We start from the raw sequence: 18,492 nt of genomic DNA on the forward strand, positions 1-18,492 counted from the left end.
AATTTAACGCAAACATCATAACATAATATTGAACTATCCACCTCCACGAAATGTATTTAATTAGAATACCCAACTGAAATATTCATACGAAAGCCAGACCATAATGGACACTAAGACCTTAAGAAAAACCATGATTTTAAGAACATAAATTTAGTAGAACTAAACTGACAATCGGGCTCCCATAACCCAGTATGTTGAAATGTCGTGTCAGAACGTGGGTGCACTCCCACGTAGCAAAACAAAAAATAAATACCGAACTAGAAGTGGTTCCAACAACAAAAATACAGTAACCAGCGGTAAACGGTATACCAAAGCAAAAAATGTAACCGGCAACAAATTAACAACAATTCCAAATTAAAATCCAAGCCAACTTGCATACGGAACACCACTACGGACCCGACGGGAGCGATGAAACAAACTCATACGCCCGAGGGATATTGAACCACCTAAGTAGGTTGTACTCTGACGTTACAATCTCCTTCATGTAGCGCAACCTCAACTTCTTGAGCTGAGTAGTGTTACCTTTACTAAGGCCACACCTCCATCTGGTCACTCCTTGCCCCACATAACTCTCCATGTGCCGCATGACATAAACCCCAGAATCAACCTTATTCCTTCCATCGCGCCAACTCATCTGCATGCGCTTCGGTTCCAAGCACGCACACATCGTAGACCTCCCAGGATGAATTATTGTAAAGAATTCCATAAGCATTCCCAACTGCAACAAATGTCAATACCCCCCGAATGAAACCCAACAAAAACAAAAACTGCACGGACAATAACGTATAACTCATGGACCAAAGGAAATCATACCAAATCGTCCAAACAATCGCCATATTTCAACTTCTTATCAGGCTGAAGCGTCGAATTGTCAATTATATCATACCGGAAATTGCGAAAATCAATGCACAGCAAGAAATAATGGCCCTGACGTAGCATAGGGAACATAAACTGCATAAACGCAACGGGGCACCAATTGAAAAAGAAATGATTAAAAAACACATCCCAAGACATAACGGAGCTATACCATGACACCTGTATGCACACTAGACAAACAGAATGTGCAAAGCAGTAAAACAACAAGCAGATCGAAAGCAAACACCTACAAAAACATACGTACCAAGTCAACCTCATAAATGTAGTGGTACGGCGACATCTCAAAGTCCCTCTGCAGCCTATCCTTGAACATAGCAATACGCTTATCACGATTATCAGAGGTATCCACAACAGTATGAAGCTTCAAAAGGAAACAAAATTAGAACAATAAAAAAACATAAACATAACAAAAACCTTTAGGCCATGAAAATATGTAGACACTAACCGTGGAATAAGTAGATGCAAAAAAACGAGATGGGGCAGAAGGGGCCTTAAACCGCTCACGACAATTTAGGAGACACGCCCACGCATCTACAACAGCAGCCTCAACCAAAGACCCGGGTGCCAACGACAACAAATCTGCCCACCGCACACCCCTACCACCAACATCAACCAAAATTTGCTCCCTAAAATGAAAAAAAAAAAAACACACAAAAAATCAACCAACCATACAAGAACACAACATGAATACGACAAATGCATTCAAACACTAACATGTTTCCCTCAGCTGCACACAACAACCAATTACAAATCACCGCCTCATCAGGATCCTCATAGTTAGGCACCAACCCACGGTGATTACAATCGCTCACCCCCATATTCAGCCGCGAAACCCGCGCAGGCAAATCATTCGGCTGTCGAATACCCCCCCTACAAGCTTTAATAGGGGCTTGACACCTAGGGCCATCTGACCGATACCCACTGGGCTCACCACCACCATGTATAGACGGCTGCACAGAAACATGAAAGGATTACTCATCTAAACAAAAGTAAAAAAAGCATAGTATATCACATGCAACGCCCAAGCAAAACAAGAATACGTACAACAGCCTACATATATAAACTACAGCGCACATACCAAGGCAGCCTCGAGAGGTGTACACATTGGCGCATCCCGCTGCGCACGTCCACTAAAATCCCCCAGCGCACCTCCCTCAGACACACGTCGAGGAACGCCAGACACCCCATCCATAACCATTGTAGAAGCACGCGCCTGAGCATCCCCACCCTAGCAAACAACGCAAAAAGAGCACCGCATTGAGGCAAATATATAGATAAAAGCAGTAAAACCTATGTGCACACAGATAACCGCTGAAATGCACACAGCAGCATGGTAGTACAACTGCGTCCACACAGGAATGAAACCAGTTGCACATCTACCCACTAACAAACACGTTACATACCAAACACTCAATGGCAGGTGAAGATACCCCATGTACAACCCCTCCCGTGCCATCACGGCCATCCACTTGACCAAGACCACCCTAGCATACACAAAACCAATGCAAACAATAATGACGTAAAAAATAGAAAGACCAAAAACACTAAAAGCCACACATCTGACTGAATGCCCAAGATCTTAGAGTATAATTCTGAAAAGATGAAAGCAAACTTGAAAAACTAACCTCAACAACAGAAACCGGGCAACAAGTACTACGCGAAGTTAAGTCGCGCACCGTATCCCCAATATCAACCCGACCATGATCAGGAAAATCCTGCGATATACCTAGACTAAATGACGGAATGTCACCGAACACAGCAGACTCACGAATGGGACGGACCTCTCGAAGTGACTTCATTGACTCAAACACCTCTCGAAGCACCTCGCCATCAAACACACCATTCGGCCCCTGCTTCACCAACTGATCCAAGCCTGACACCTCCCTCACCACCATCTGTATTTTTTCTAATACCGCATCTTCAAATGACTACCGCAAAAAAAAAAAAAAAAAAAAAAAAAAAAAAAGAAAAAAAAAGGACAAAGTAAATAACAAAACATAAAGTGAATAGCAACCACCACTATTGCAAACATTGGGAGAACACATAGTATAAAATGTGTGCACAACTATAACATACACATAAGTAAACCATCAACAAGAACATCCATACCATCGGCCCATACTGGACAGGTGAAGAGAGGGCAGGTTGTACCGGCAGATCAATGACACCACGGCCAAACCCACCAGACCGAATCTCAGAAAACTCACGCTGACGCAGAAGGGGTGATGACCACCCACAAAACGTAGGAATAGCCCGAGGGACCGCACGAGCAACGTGCACCACACGATCAACATAAAACAACTAAAAAACCCCATAAACAAAAATAAAACTAATTGTTAAGACACAGTGGGCAACAACAAACATAAAACACCAAAAACGAATTAAAAAAACACAAACACTACCGTAACAAACTCAGCTGGCCCAAGGAAGAACTTATGCCGACCAGAACGCCAAGCAGTCTGCGTCTCAACCAACGTGTCGACCACAAGCTTGCACCAATTTAACTCGCGGACACTAGCCACATCCTCAAAGTGGTGAAAATACATCTGGTTAGCATAGCCATTACACATACAAGAAACAAATGTTGACAAAACCAACATAAGAAAATGGCGCTTAAACCAAAGGCCCCCATCCACCTCGGCAACCATCCTCACACTAATCTCCGCTGGGGTAACCCTGTGCCTTCGCTTCTCAAATAACCCCCTCCAGTGTTTCAATGTGTTACTAATCTTAAGCTTATCCCGCTCAACCATATCAACCCGCCCCCGAGGGAACCCCAAAACTAACTCTACATCACCCTCATCTACCGCCAAAGATCTACCCCCACCAAGATCAAATGACTTTGACTGAGCATCAAAATTATACAACAGCCACCGCAGAAGGCGCGGTGGAATATCCTCAACCTTGAACTCAAGCAACGCCCCAAACCCAAGCTCCCGAATATCAGACTTCTGCTGAAAGCTTAAGTCCTTCAAGGCGTTAACAAGTATCACAGACTGCCCCCGCATCTTCGCTCTAGGATACATAGCATCTTCCTCCCCAGAGAGTTCATAATCGGGAGCATCCTCCTGTGGTGGTAGTTGCTGGGCCCTGGAATGGATAACCCTAGGCGGCGACACAAAGTCGCTATCATCATCAGATATTCCCGAAGGGCCAGCATCTGAATAGGCGCGCTTGGACCTTTTAGTTGCAAATCGAGCCACACCAGAAAAGTATATGGCCCACCAACAATTCCAAATAAGATTAAATAGTAGTAAAAACTATGCAAACATTCACACACAGTACTGCACACACCTGAGTACAACTGGTGAGCTGTCGTAGGCTTCCAAATTAAAACCTTACAAACGTAGTAGCGGGAGTAAGGATCGATCCCACGAGGAGTAACTAGTTTAACTTTTGTGCTCAAATTAAAGGTAGGGGGGTTTGGAATATATCGAGAATAAAGATAAAATAAAAGAGAATTTAAATAAACAAGAAATTTAATTGAACGAATAAAGCAATGAAAATAATTTATCGAAAACACTTATAATAGGAGACCTTGGTTAGTAAAGATCCACCACCGGAATTCAACACTGATCAATGATTTATAAAGTAATTAATATGCAGTTGAATATTTGTCGTGAAATTATTTCATTTCCGTTTTTCCTTAGTTGTAGGTAACTAAAGCACACGCGGTTTAATTACCCCTAACTACTAAATAACCTAAGACAAGCGCTATAGATTTAATTTAATAGCAGCAATAGGAACTAGGAAAACCGACAAACTAAATAACACAAGCACAAGCGGTTGCATTTAATTTAGGAAAATATTCTACCCGAGTCCAATTATCACTAAGCCGTCAATAATTAACCCAGTTGCTACTGAATATTAGAGTAATTTGTAGCACAACATTATCTAATATAGCAAATAATTATATCAAATAAATAACTAGTAGGCCTCCCTAGCAATTAAATGACACAATTATTTCAAATAACTTAGAAGAATATTTAATACTCAAATGCATAAAAAATATATAATAAAAATAAATAAATAACCTTACAGCGTAATGAACTCCGGGGCTTCAATTCACTAAACCAAACAAGAAATTAGCCGCGAATGGACATTGATAACAACCTTAAAGAATATTCGAGAGGGGAAGAATGAACATTTTACAATAGGAAACTTCTACTATTTATAGCATTCTAAAAATAGGCCAAATGAATTTCAACCATCCATTTTAGCCTTACGTCCGAGTCTTCCGAGAATGCCGCCGGAATTGTTCCAAATTTGACGAAGTAGTGCGCTGCATGGTCTGTACATAAGAGAAGAAAGAATTGTAAAATATAATAATGCTTTATTCTTTGGACTTTATTTAATTAAAAGGCTCAACCTTAGTCATTAGAATATTGTTTATTTAATCAATCCAAATTTAATATCCAAATTGGACCCATTTACTACTTATAAATATAATAAATATAAACTAATCTTAATTAGCTTTTTAAGTAAATGAATACAAAAAAGATTATAAATCATTATATTAAATAAAAATTAAATTAAGTTAAATAATATAAATTAATAACTATAGCGCACTTATATAATAATAATATTAATCAAATTATTAACTAAATATTATTGTAAAACACTTATTTAACTAATTAATAATTAAATTCTAAAAATGAAATAATTATTATATAATTATAAATAATTAATGCAAAATTATTATAAAGATGTACCTAAAATATGAGTGTAAAATATGCCCGTCAACAATAATTCAATAAAAACTAAAAACACAATACAACACAATCCATAAGAACCCCGTGCACCCACTGAGCAATATAGTGCACACCCAAAAAAAAAAAAAAACAAAAAAAAAAAAACAAAACAAAAAAAAAAAACAAAAAAAACAAAAAAAACAAAAAAATCAAATGCCACAATTATTTTGCGATCTTGCTTGCCTGCAGCTTGGAGATTCCAAAAACAAAGTTGCCCCTAATCCTGACTATCACCTATCAAAGCTACTGGGAGAACATCCAAATATGAAGGTAAGATGGGTGAAAATGATTCATGTATTTTTTATATAATGAACTTTGTCATTCATGGAAATGTATATCTTTGTGGTTGCAGGTAATGTCAGCTAAAACATCCTATATCTTAGTGGAATTAATGAGTTTAAAAAGGTCATATTAAAGGACCTTCCATCCAGGGCTCCAGGCTATTCTATGAAAATCTATGAAATGTGTGTATATGCACTGTGTGTGTATGCAATGTGTGTATATTCACAAAATCATAACATAGCCTACCATCCACACCAGTCCACACATGAGAAAGGGCAACCCCAACCATTCATTCTATACTCAGACACTAAGAAATGATATAATAACTCACAGCAACACAAATTTATTATTAAAAAAAAAAAAAAAAAAAAAAAACCACACCCACATCACACATGAACAGCTCGGATAACCATGGACCTAGAAATTTTGCATCCACCCTAACTTCAATTGCAACACCCACCCCAAAATTTATTAAAAAAAAAAATTAAAAACTAAAAACCCGAACTGTTCCCCGCCACCCCCAACCCCCACCCCCCCACCCGTGAACCGCCGTGCGCCACCGCCCCACACCACAACCCCAGGTACGCTTATGCCGGAAACACCATGCAGAACCATCACCCCCCCCCCCCATCCGACAAGAAGCAACTCAAACGCAGTGAAAAAAAAACGCAAACGAGCAAAAGGAACAAACATACCTCCACCTACACGATCAGCCAGTGCTCCCCGTCGCTTATCACCACCGCGGTCACCATCGGCGTCCATCTGGAAAGTCGGAGGCGATCTACGGCGATCGATTGCGTGAGCGAATGGTAGAACACTGATGCCAAACGCAATAGCGACCCGTGCGTGGAATCTACTGCCAAAAGACTCCTCACTTCCTTAGTCTATTAGTCCTACTAAAATTGAATCAGTAGAGTACAATGAAAAACCCATAAATGCCCCTATTAAAATACATCACGCGATATTAACATAAATAATGTCAAAATTAAATTGAATAAATCTTGGACATTCAATCTCGAAATCTAACGATCCTAATGAATCTGCACGTTTGTATTTTAAGCCGTGTTTGTATTTGAATAGAATCCTATATATATATATATATATATATATATATATATATATATATATATCTACTATACTAATAAGAGCCCAAGAGAGTTAGGCCTATAATGGGTAGAAAAAATGGCGGTCACAGATTTTAATCAAATGAATGGCTTAGATTAATTAAAAGATTGATCAGATTTAAATTTTACACTAAAATTTCCTAAAATACCCACACACCGTTACTAATTCCGTTAAAATTTTAATAATTGCCGTTAGTTCACCGTTAACTTACTCATTGATTTCAATAAAAAAAAAGGTCTTAGGTTCGAACCTCATCTCAATCAAAGTTGGCATAATTAGTACTCTATTTTACTCTTATTAAATTATATAAATAATAATTTAGTAGTTACAACAAAAAATAATACATATGCATTTCTTTAATTTAGAATTATGTGTCCACAATGCCTTTATTCAAAAAAAAAAAAATTATTCATTATCAATCAATTAAATAAGAGAAATAATTTTATTAGTTATATTGTCTTTATTTTTCTTTAATATAAAAATTCTTTATATTCAAATTTATTAATTGATTATATTCGCTACATTATCCTTACAATGTCTTTATTCAGTGAAAAAAAAATTATTAATTATCAATAAATTAATTAAAAGAAATATTTTCATTACTTATATTGTCTTTATTTTTCTCAAATGTAAAAATTTTTAATTCAAATTCATTAATTTATTATATTCACTACATTATCTATTATCTTTTTTGTGCACTATTTTTCTAATTAAATATCAAAGTTATAATACAAAATAATGCTATATATTTATTTACCAAGTATTTTATTAATACCATGAAAAAATTAAAAAAATATAATTAATAAAGCCAACCATATTAACTACTTGAGAGATTTTGTGACAACGAGAGTATTCAAATCACACAACAAATTGAAGTGAGAACTACCTCGCAATGTCCTTGTTATACAATCAGCAGTTAGCGATTAGCGTTAGCGGATTATACTAGCGGATTTGACCAGCGAATTTATTTAATTATTAACATTGGGTAGAAAAAATGACCGCCAAATTATTAAATCAAATGAATGGTTCATATTGTTCAGGTTTTAATTTTTTCTTTTAAGATTTTCTAATTTATCCTTAATTATATGATTATCTATTTAACTTTTTCGTTAATTCACCGTTAGTCTAATTCTAATATTAAAGTCTAATATAGAATTATAACTACACCATTAATCTAATTCTAATATTAAAGTCTTAATATAACTTAACCACAAATCCTAATGTCGGAATCTCCTCAAACAATATTAGTATATATTTAATATTCTATGTCCTAATTTTTATTTATTCTCCCTTATGTCCCGTATTTGGTTTCAACCATACCTATACAATTATTTTATTGACAATTATAATCAATCTTGACTATATTATCTTGCATTTGTAAACTTAGAATTACCTATTTAACCCGCACGGGCTTAGTTCAATGGTTTAGTGGGTAGTATTTGGGAGAAGAGACGAAGGTTTGAACCTCGGCGGCGGCAGTGCGGGAATTATATATGTCCAAAGTGGGCAGATTCCTTGTGCGTATCAGCATTTGGCCCTGTCTGCTGAACCATTGAGTCACCGTGATTTACAACTTCCCACAATGCTCTGTCGGGTCGGAGTGTGGGGGGACCCTTGGGGTTGGGGACTCAACCTTTGGGAGAAGAATTACCTATTTAAATAGACAAATTCAACCTTCAATTATCTATGCATGAACAATTTCAATATAATCCTGTCTTAATATACTTTAAAGTACTTATTTAAAAAAAAAAAAAAAAAGCATTGGGCATTATCCCAATCGCGCAATGCGCGTAAAAAAAAACTAGTATACTAATAAGAGCCCAAGAGAGTTAGGCCTATAATGGGTAGAAAAAATGGCGGTCATAGATTTTAATCAAATGAATGACTCAGATTGATTAAAAGATTGATCAGATTTAAATTTTACACTAAAATTTCCTAAAATACCCACACACCGTTACTAATTCCGTTAAAATTTTAAGAATTGCTGTTAGTTCACCGTTAACTTACTCATTGATTTCAATAAAAAAAGGTCTTAGGTTCGAACCTCATCCCAATCAAAGTTGGCATAATTAGTACTCTATTTTACTCTTATTAAATTACTAGTTGTAAAAAAAAAGCATTGGGCATTATCCCAATCGCGCAATGCGCGTAAAAAACTAGTCATTTTAAATAAGGGTTATATGTTCAAACTAGTATGATACTCGTGCGATGCACAATCTATAAATTTGTAGTAGTTAATGTTATTTTTTTTTTGTTTACATTGTTAAAGTATATTATGCATATTTTAAATAATGGAATTGACGGTTACATACATTCATATGGAAATAATTATTATATAAATAAATATCTTGCCTTTTAATATACTATTTTTATATATGGTAATGATAATTAATTTCACAATTACAAATAAAAATTCTTAATTGCAGGGAGACTTTTATGACATTTCAATCTATCAAATAATTTTAAAATAATTTATTACATCATTTCAAACATTTTATTAGGTTATTTTTAAATTAATATATATAATTAAATTATGCTACTCAATTATATATATCATTCCTAAATACGATCATAATAACTATATACGATGTACGATATATAAGCATATAAATATAGTATTATCATATTATACCTATATGTAATTATGAAATTAACAGTTACATACGTTCATATGGAAATAATTATTAGTATATAAATAAATATCCTTCCTTTTAATATTATATTTTTATATTTTTATATATGGTAATTAATTTCATAATTACAAATAAAAATTTCTAATTGCAGGGATACTTTTGTGACATTTCAATCTGCCAAATAATTTTATAATAATTTATTATATCATTCCAAACATTTTAATAGGTTATTTTTAAATTAATATATATAATTAAATTATTCTACCCAATTATATATATCATTCCTAAATTTGATCCTAATAACTATATATGATGTACAATATATGTGTATATTTTTTTGGAATAATATATATGTATATAATAATATACAAATATAATGTTATCCTATTATACCTATATGTAATTCTGGAATTGACAGTTACATACGTTCATATGAAAATAATTATTATATAAATAAATATCTCGCCTTTTAATAGACTATTTTTATATATAGTAATTAATTTCATAATTACAAATAAAAATAAAATATGAAAAATTCATGTAAATCATTAATGTAAAAAAATACACAGAATTTCTCCACAAGAAATAACTTTAAAAAAAAAAAGTATTTTTACATCTTTACCACTACATAATTGTAACAACAACCGAATTGAATCGTGTCCTTTGCCCAATTGAAACAAATCTCTGGAGATATGTTGTTGTAGCAAAGAACACACTCCAGTTCGACTTCATCGCAATGTTGCCCAGGATCCATGCCACGAAGTCGCCACCTTCCCATTGCATGCGGTTATAGATAGGAATCAAGTGCTCCCAGACTTCCCTAGCCTTCCAGCATTTCCTTACAATATGATCAGCATCTTCATCAACCTCGGGGCAGAAGACACATGCGCCATCAACAGGGAGAACTCTCCTCCGTCTCTCCACATTGGACTGGATGCGTTGATGGCAGAAGGGCGATGTATTTTGCCCTTCAATGGGCTTGGGATAGGAAGGTCAGAAAACTTTGAATCCATACTGATGCAAAAGAGGTTGTGGATTGGATCAATGGGGACGCTGAGTTACTTGGCCCCATTAATGGAATCGTATGTGCCTGTAAGGAGTGTATCAACAGGGATTGTTAGGTTAGGATTATGAATCTAAAGAAAGAAATCAGAAGATTTTCACTTATGTTTATATTTTTTAATACTACATATTTATAAAGATAAAATATATTTTATATAATAATAATAATAATAATAATAATAATAATAATAATTTTTTAAGCAAAACATACTAACCGTACAATTTTTAAATAATACGGCAAGGCTTTTAAGTTACTCAAAGAATCATATTGATATTCAAGTTAGCATGGATGGTTTAGCAGATTGGCGAATGACGTGTTTTTATGGCTTTCCCCAGCGTGACAGAAGAACTGAGTCGTGGGAGCTTATTAAGTCACTTGCACCGCGGTCTCATCTTCCGTGGGTTATGGTGGGTGATTTTAATGATCTCCTCTATCAACATGAGAAAAGAGGGAGAAATCCGCATCCAAGTAGTCTCCTTCGCGGTTTTGGAGATACTATTGAGGAATGTGGTTTATCTCAAATGCATATGGAGGGATACCAGTTTATATGGGAAAAGAGTCCGGGTACGGTGAACTGGATCTAGGAAAAGTTGGACAAGGTCTTAGTTACGGAGGAATGGCGTAGTATGATTCCACAGGCACGGGTAACCAATCTCTTGACCCGAAAGTCTAACCATTCGACATTATTTCTGAGTATATGTGGTTTTAGTCAGGGAAGGAATGGGAGGAGGGATTTCCGGTTTGAGATGGCCTAGCTACATGATGAGGGGTGTAGGGAGGTGGTGGAGAAATCTTGAGATGAGGGAAGGGGTATGGGGCTGCAGGATTGTATTGATTACTGCGGAGGTCGCCTAGCCCAGTGGGGAAGGGACCGTTTTCATAAGTTTGGGGAGCAGATTATGAATCTAAAGAAGGAGCAGCTGCGGTTAAGAGGATGTTCTGATCCGACCTCTCTTGCTGAATACCAAAAACGCCTGGGTCGCCTTGAAACCCAGGATGACGCATACTGGAAACAAAGAGCCAAACAGCACTGGCTCAAAGATGCAGACACCAACACGAAATTTTTCCACAGGTATGTCTCTCACCGTAAGAAAAAGAATTCTTTGTCTAGATTGATAAATGATGCTGGGGAGTGGGTAGAGGGAAATGCCATGTCAAGGGTTATCCTTGATTATTTTAATATGATTTTCCAATCTAACATGCCGGAGAGTGGGGAAAACTTTTTTGAAAACATTACTCTACGGGTTACACAAGCTCATAATGAGTCTTTGCTTCGTCCGTTTGAATTGGGAGAAGTCAAGGCTGCTCTTTTTTCTATGTTTCCCGATAAAGCGCCTGGCCCGGATAAAATGAATCCGGACTTTTATCAGCATTTTTGGGAAGTGATAGGAGGGGATGTTTCGAATTTTATTATTGGATTCCTGGAATCCCGTACATTGCCCCCAAATTTTAATGATACAGATATTGTTCTCATCCCTAAGAAAACTACTCCTGAGGTAGTATCTGACCTAAGACATATAGCATTGAGTAATGTGGTGTATAGGGTCATGGCCAAGATGATGACAAACAGAATGAAGCCCCTTTATACCGGATGGATTGATAACAGGCAACATTTTCATAGCTGCTGAGGCAGGGCATTTTTTAAACAGAAAATCGTGTGGTGTTGGGGGTTAGGGAGCTCTAAAGCTAGATATGGCTAAGGCCTATGATCGTATGGAGTGGTCGTTTTTGCGTGGCATGTTGCTGGCCCTGGGTTTTGATAATAGATGGGTTGAGTTGATTATGGTTTGTGTCACAACTGTATCCTATAGAATTCTGGTAAATGGTAATCGCAGTGAACAGGTTCTCCCCACGCGAGGATTGAGGCAAGGGGACCCTTTATCCCCCTACTTGTTTATTATCTGTGCAGAAGGTTTATCTTTATTATTGCAGCAGGCACAAAACAGGGGTTCTATACATAGCTGTAGAGTGGCAAGGGGAGCCCCCCTATTATTCATTTGTTTTTTGCAGATGACAGTCTTTTGTTTTTCAAAGCTAATATACAGGAAGCTGGGGAAATAAAAGATTGTTTGTCAAGATATGAGAGTTTATCTGGACAGATGGTAAGTTACCAGAAGTCTAATATATGTTTTAGCAAGAATACAAGTGAAGCCCAGAGGGAGGCAGTGGCACAACTTTTGGGGGTGGTTCAGGCACCAAATTTTGGAAAGTATCTGGGTCTCCCCTCTTTTATTGGAAGAAATAAAAGGGCAGTCTTTGCATATATAGAGGATAAGATCAGACAGAGAATAAGATCCTGGAATAAAAAATTGCTTTCCCAAGCGGGTAAGGAGATTTTATTGAAAAGTGTGGCTCAGCCAACTTTCTCAATGAGTGTGTTTTTGCTGCCTATTTATGTCTGCACAGCTATTGAACGAACCATGAATAGATATTGGTGGGGGCAGTGGAGGTGAACGGGGTATACACTGGAAAGCATGAGATAAATTATGTATCCCAAAAAGCCGTGGTGGCTTGGGTTTCAAAGATTTGAGAGCTTTCAATTTAGCCATGTTGGGGAAACAGGCATGGCGTTTTCTCACAAGGCTAGAATCATTGGTAGCTAGGATATACAAAGCCAGATATTACCCCAAACCCTCTTTTTCTGGGGCTTGTTTGGGAAATAATCCTAGCTACTGCTGGAGGAGTATTATGGCAGCTAAGGATTTAATTTGTAGTGGGGTCAGGCGCCGAATTGGGAATGGACAGGCAACATTAATATGGGACCACCCATGGCTCCAGGATGACCAGGACCCAATGATACATACTGAAATGCCCCCTCAACTTGCAGGAGCAAAAGTGGTAGGATTAATTGATCAGGACACGGGTCAATGGGATCACCCAATCCTAACAGATATTTTCGTACATACTGATGTTGCTCGTATCTTTAAAATACCAGTCTCACCAGACTATGAGGACAAATGGTATTGGCATGGGGACACAAGAGGATGCTACTCTGTTAAGCATGGGTACAAACTTATTGTTGGAAATCATGTCCCAACACAGGGCACCTTTGATAAGTGGAAAACATTATGAAGCCTCAAAATCCCCCCAAAACGGAAGACATTTCTATGGAGAGCTTTAAGTGATATCTTGCCTACTACCACCAATCTGAATATAAAGAGAGTGGGGATTGACCCAACATGTGCTAAGTGTGGTGTTGCTCATGAGGATATTATGCATGCTTTGGTTACATGTGTTTTTGCAAGTTCTATATGGTATGAATCCCACCTTCCAATCCCCATTATTGTGACAAATATTTTTCATTCTTGGTTTGATGAAGTGATGGATATTCTAGATATTAATGGAATTATGTTCACGACAGCGATTCTATACTATATCTGGAAGGCCAGGAATGGAGCCGTTTGGGATGCCTATCTACCCACTCCGAAGAAGTTAATAGCGACGGCCAGGGGTGCTATTCACGCATGGCAACTTGTTCATCATGCCGGAACGACGCAACCTGCCGCACACCCGCCCAGTCCCGATTTCGCACTGTCGCTGCATGCCAATCCCGCCAACGATGCGCCAGCTGAGATCCGAGAATGCCACTTCGATGCAGCGTATCATCCGACAACCAACAAGGCCTCGGCTGGGGCGGTATTACGCGACGAGAATGGGAGTTATGTTACGGCTTTTAGTACTACATTGCCGGACTGCTTCTCGCCTTTAATGACAGAGGCCTATGCGTGTAAGGAGGTTCTATCATGGCTCAGGGATCGTGGACACCGGTGTGTACGCCTTTACACGGATTGCCTGACTCTAAAGAATTATTTGTCGTCTAACAGTGGACCAGTTCGCTCTTATGTTGGCTATGCCATAGATAGTTGCAGGTCTATTATTACTTCGTTTGATTACTGCTTTATTAGCTTCGTACCTAGATCAGATAATTTAGTAACTCATACTTTAGCATCTGCAGCTTTTGATTACGCTACTGTTATGTATTGGGATTATATCCCATCTAACACTATTTCAGCATATCTCTAATATAAACCGTTTCGGTTGTTTTCAAAAAATACTAACCGTACAATTCATAAATAAAAGAATTTTTTTTGTTTTAAGTATAGAAATGTTTTTAAGTAATCAATTGAGTCATTTTATAAGCCAAAACATTCAATTATATAATTATCAACTAACATATCCATCACTTTGGGAAATACTTTGGGCAAAGTAAAAAGAAGAAGATCCACTTACCGTGAAATTTTATTTTCCCAAATTTCTCTAAGCCTCAATTGTTCAAATCCTCCACTTCTATCAACCATCATCATCATCAACAATAGAACAACACAAGGTACACATAAGCACTTGTAAAATGTTAAGGTCCCTACTTTTATTCTACCCATACTAAATAAAATAAGGGAATAACACTTACAAGGCACTTGTTGAAAGGAGGTCAGAGTTCCAACCTTGAAGAAGAAAAAGAAGAAGAAAATATATATTTTTATATTGCAATCGTTATGCTATGGACCTGTGTCTAGCATGCATTGTGGACACGGTAACGGTGCCGTTAGTGGCACTGTTATCTTCCAGTTTTTTTGTTTTTAATTTCAGGCCGCTTCGTTATAGGAGTATATGTTCATAATTTTATCACTATATGTTCATAATTGTAAGTTCATAATGCCAGAGCTATGTGTTCATAATTCCATAACTGTACATTCATACTTCCATAACTGTACATTCATACTTCCACCACATTCATAATTTCGTAACTGTACATTCATAATTCAATAACTGTAAATTCATAATTTTCAAAGCTCTATGTTCACAATTTTAGAGCTCTATGTTCATAATTTTATCACTATATGTTCATAATTGTAAGTTCATAATGTCAGAGCTCTGTGTTCATAATTCTATAATTCCATAACTGTACATTCATAATTTCTTAACAGTACATTCATAATTCCATAACTGTACATTCATAATTCACACAAACGAATAACGCCGTTAACGGCGAGACAAAATCAAAAAATAAAAAATAAAAATAACTGAAATGCCGCGTTCTCCCTAAAAACGACGTCGTTTTGGACTCGTGTCCACAATGCATTGTGGACACGAGTCTACAGCATAATTTGCGTTATATTGTATAAAAGTTCATGGCAATGGAGAAAAAGGGAAGAAGACAAAATTTTCTAATTCTCATCTACATAATTATATAGGTAGTAAACTAATCTTTATAAAATAATTGAGTTAATACCCAAAATCGTCCTCGACTATAGTGGTTTTTCTCAATTTCGTCCTAAACGACTTTGGTGACCTAATATCGTCCCAGACTTTTGTGTTTCGCTCAATTTAGTCCTCCATTTGTTATTCCGTCAAATTGGTGTTAAATTAAGGGACAATTCAGTAATGTCAATATTGGTCTCTCTTTACTTTCAACTTGTGAAGTGCGAAATTCCTCTTTCTTGTACGAATTACACCCAGAATTACTCCCGGACCTGCAAATCAAATTTTATATTCGCAGTTTTAGGAGTAATTCTGGGAGTAATTCGTAAAAAAAAAAAAAAAAAAGATTTCGCAGTTCACATGTCTATGAGTAAAGAGATGCTAATCTTAAAATTACTGAGTTGTCTATTTATTTAACACCAAATGGACAGAATAACAAATGAGGGACTAAATTGAGCAAAAACACAAAAGTCTAGGACTAAATTGAGCGAAACACAAAAGTCTGGGACGATATTAGGTCACCAAAGTCGTTTAGGACGAAATTGAGAAAAACCACTATAGTCGAGGACGATTTTGGGTATTAACTCTAAAATAATTTAATAGTCATTAATAGGACATAGGAAGAGATTGGTAACTTCTACTCATAATAAATTTTGATTCCAAAATAATAGAGGAAAAATATTACATATATTTTATATATACACACGTTACACACATTTATATTATATATATACACATGCTACTTAATATATAATATTATATATTTATATTCTATATATATCCACACGTTAGACTATATCTATAATAGCGTTATTATTATTATTATTATTATTATTATTATTATTATTATTATTATTATTATTATTATTATTATTATTATTATTATGAGTTTGATTTACAAAAATACCCTTAAATTTTTGGGTGGAAATTTTTGTGCCAACCATTTTGCTATATATATATATATATATATATATATATATATATAGAGAGAGAGAGAGAGAGAGAGAGAGAGAGAGAGAGAGAGAGAGTGAGAGATTCCAGTGATAAGAAACTTAGATTTTTTGGGATTAAAAACAACAACAACAACAAAAACCAAAAAAAAAAAAAAAATCACTCTTATCTTTTTTGACATGTAATTTAATAAAAAATTTCACAAATTTATTTTTATAATTTTATTGTCACATTTATAATTCACACAACATAACAAACAAACCAAATGTGTTAATTGGGGCCAATGTTTTTCAAATTATGTCCTCAAAATTTTCATAAATTTGTTTTTTTTTTTAAATAAATAAATTTGTTGTTTATATTTCTGGAGACAAAATAAATTTGTTGTTAACATGTGTATACTGATTTTTCAAAATTTTATGAACAAATGACACCTACTTTAATTTAAGGTTAGGATATCGATCAACACTCATAGAGTATATCAATGCATAATAACAACAGACAAGAAATAATGATGATGGAGCAAATGAAAAGCTTTTAGGTTATCTTTATTAAAATCTAATTGTTGTTATCAAATAAGAATAATATAGGTATCGTGTTGATCGAGTAGTTTAAATTATAAAACCAATGTGATTTTGTCAACAAAAATAGATGGAGTAATATGTTACTGAAATCTGCATGAGAGTTTTGCTTTTAATTTTTTAGTGAATCACGTGAATTGCAATGAAAACCAATCCTTATATCATGGTCTGCACTTTATGTTTTATGTTATACTTCCTCTCATACATTTTATTCGTCATACTTACTATTCATTGGTCAAATCAATTTTTCTTCTTTGTTTATTTTCTTTAGTATTCTTTACTTATTTTTAAATTTGATTTGTTGTGTTTAATATTCCCTCTCTCCCATTGTGCATGTCTTACTTTCCTTTTTAGTTTGTCCCAAAATGTTGTCATCTTTCCAAAATTGAACATTACCATCATTCTATTTTTTTTCCCAAATTACCTTTATGACTTTTGCTTTTATTTCCAAAAGTGAAAAAGTGAAAAAGTGAAGGGCATAATTGGAAAATACATAGCATTTACTTTAATTTCTTAAAAAGCGTGCAAAAAGCAAATAAGACAATCAATTCGAGACGGAGGGAGTAGTACTTTTAGTTTAGTTTCTAAATATATAAATTTTGTATATTTATTATAAACTTAATGAAAAATTAGATTAAAAATAATTTCACCAGGACTATGTGGTCTAATGGTATCCGGGTTGGACTTCCATTTGGAAGATTATGAGTTCAAGCCTTAGTGGAGGCGTTATTGGTTCTTTGTGTTTTAGTAGGTTGAGAAAGTATATGAACAGATACTACAATGTAATAGAGCCAGTAACTTTCAAAAAAGATTAAAAATAATTTTAGTCAAGTCTCATTAACCGAACCAGACACATAAAGTGGGACGGAGGGTGTAATTTTTTGTGTCTAGTTATGAAATTCTGTACGTTCAGAGTATGAATTGTGTACTTGGAACAAATTAGTAATTGTGTTTTACGTTATGAATTTCTGTATCTTTTGTTGTGAAATTCAATGCCTATAACATAAATTATGTACCTAAATTAGATTTGAAAA

General features: G+C 35.5%; 1 protein-coding gene across 1 annotated transcript; it reads left to right on the forward strand.

Moving 5' to 3' along the window:
- Positions 1 to 12,422: 12,422 nt before the first annotated feature.
- Positions 12,423 to 14,753, forward strand: LOC109168895. The gene is made up of 4 exons (XM_019317751.1): positions 12,423 to 12,642; positions 12,741 to 12,832; positions 13,293 to 13,690; positions 13,805 to 14,753. The coding sequence occupies exons 1-4, from the start codon at positions 12,423 to 12,425 to the stop codon at positions 14,751 to 14,753; spliced, it is 1,659 nt and encodes a 552-aa protein (XP_019173296.1).
- The last annotated feature ends 3,739 nt before the right edge of the window (positions 14,754 to 18,492 follow it).

The sequence above is a fragment of the Ipomoea nil genome, unplaced genomic scaffold (genome assembly GCF_001879475.1).
Source record: "Ipomoea nil cultivar Tokyo-kokei standard unplaced genomic scaffold, Asagao_1.1 scaffold3231, whole genome shotgun sequence".
Lineage (NCBI taxonomy): Eukaryota > Viridiplantae > Streptophyta > Magnoliopsida > Solanales > Convolvulaceae > Ipomoea > Ipomoea nil.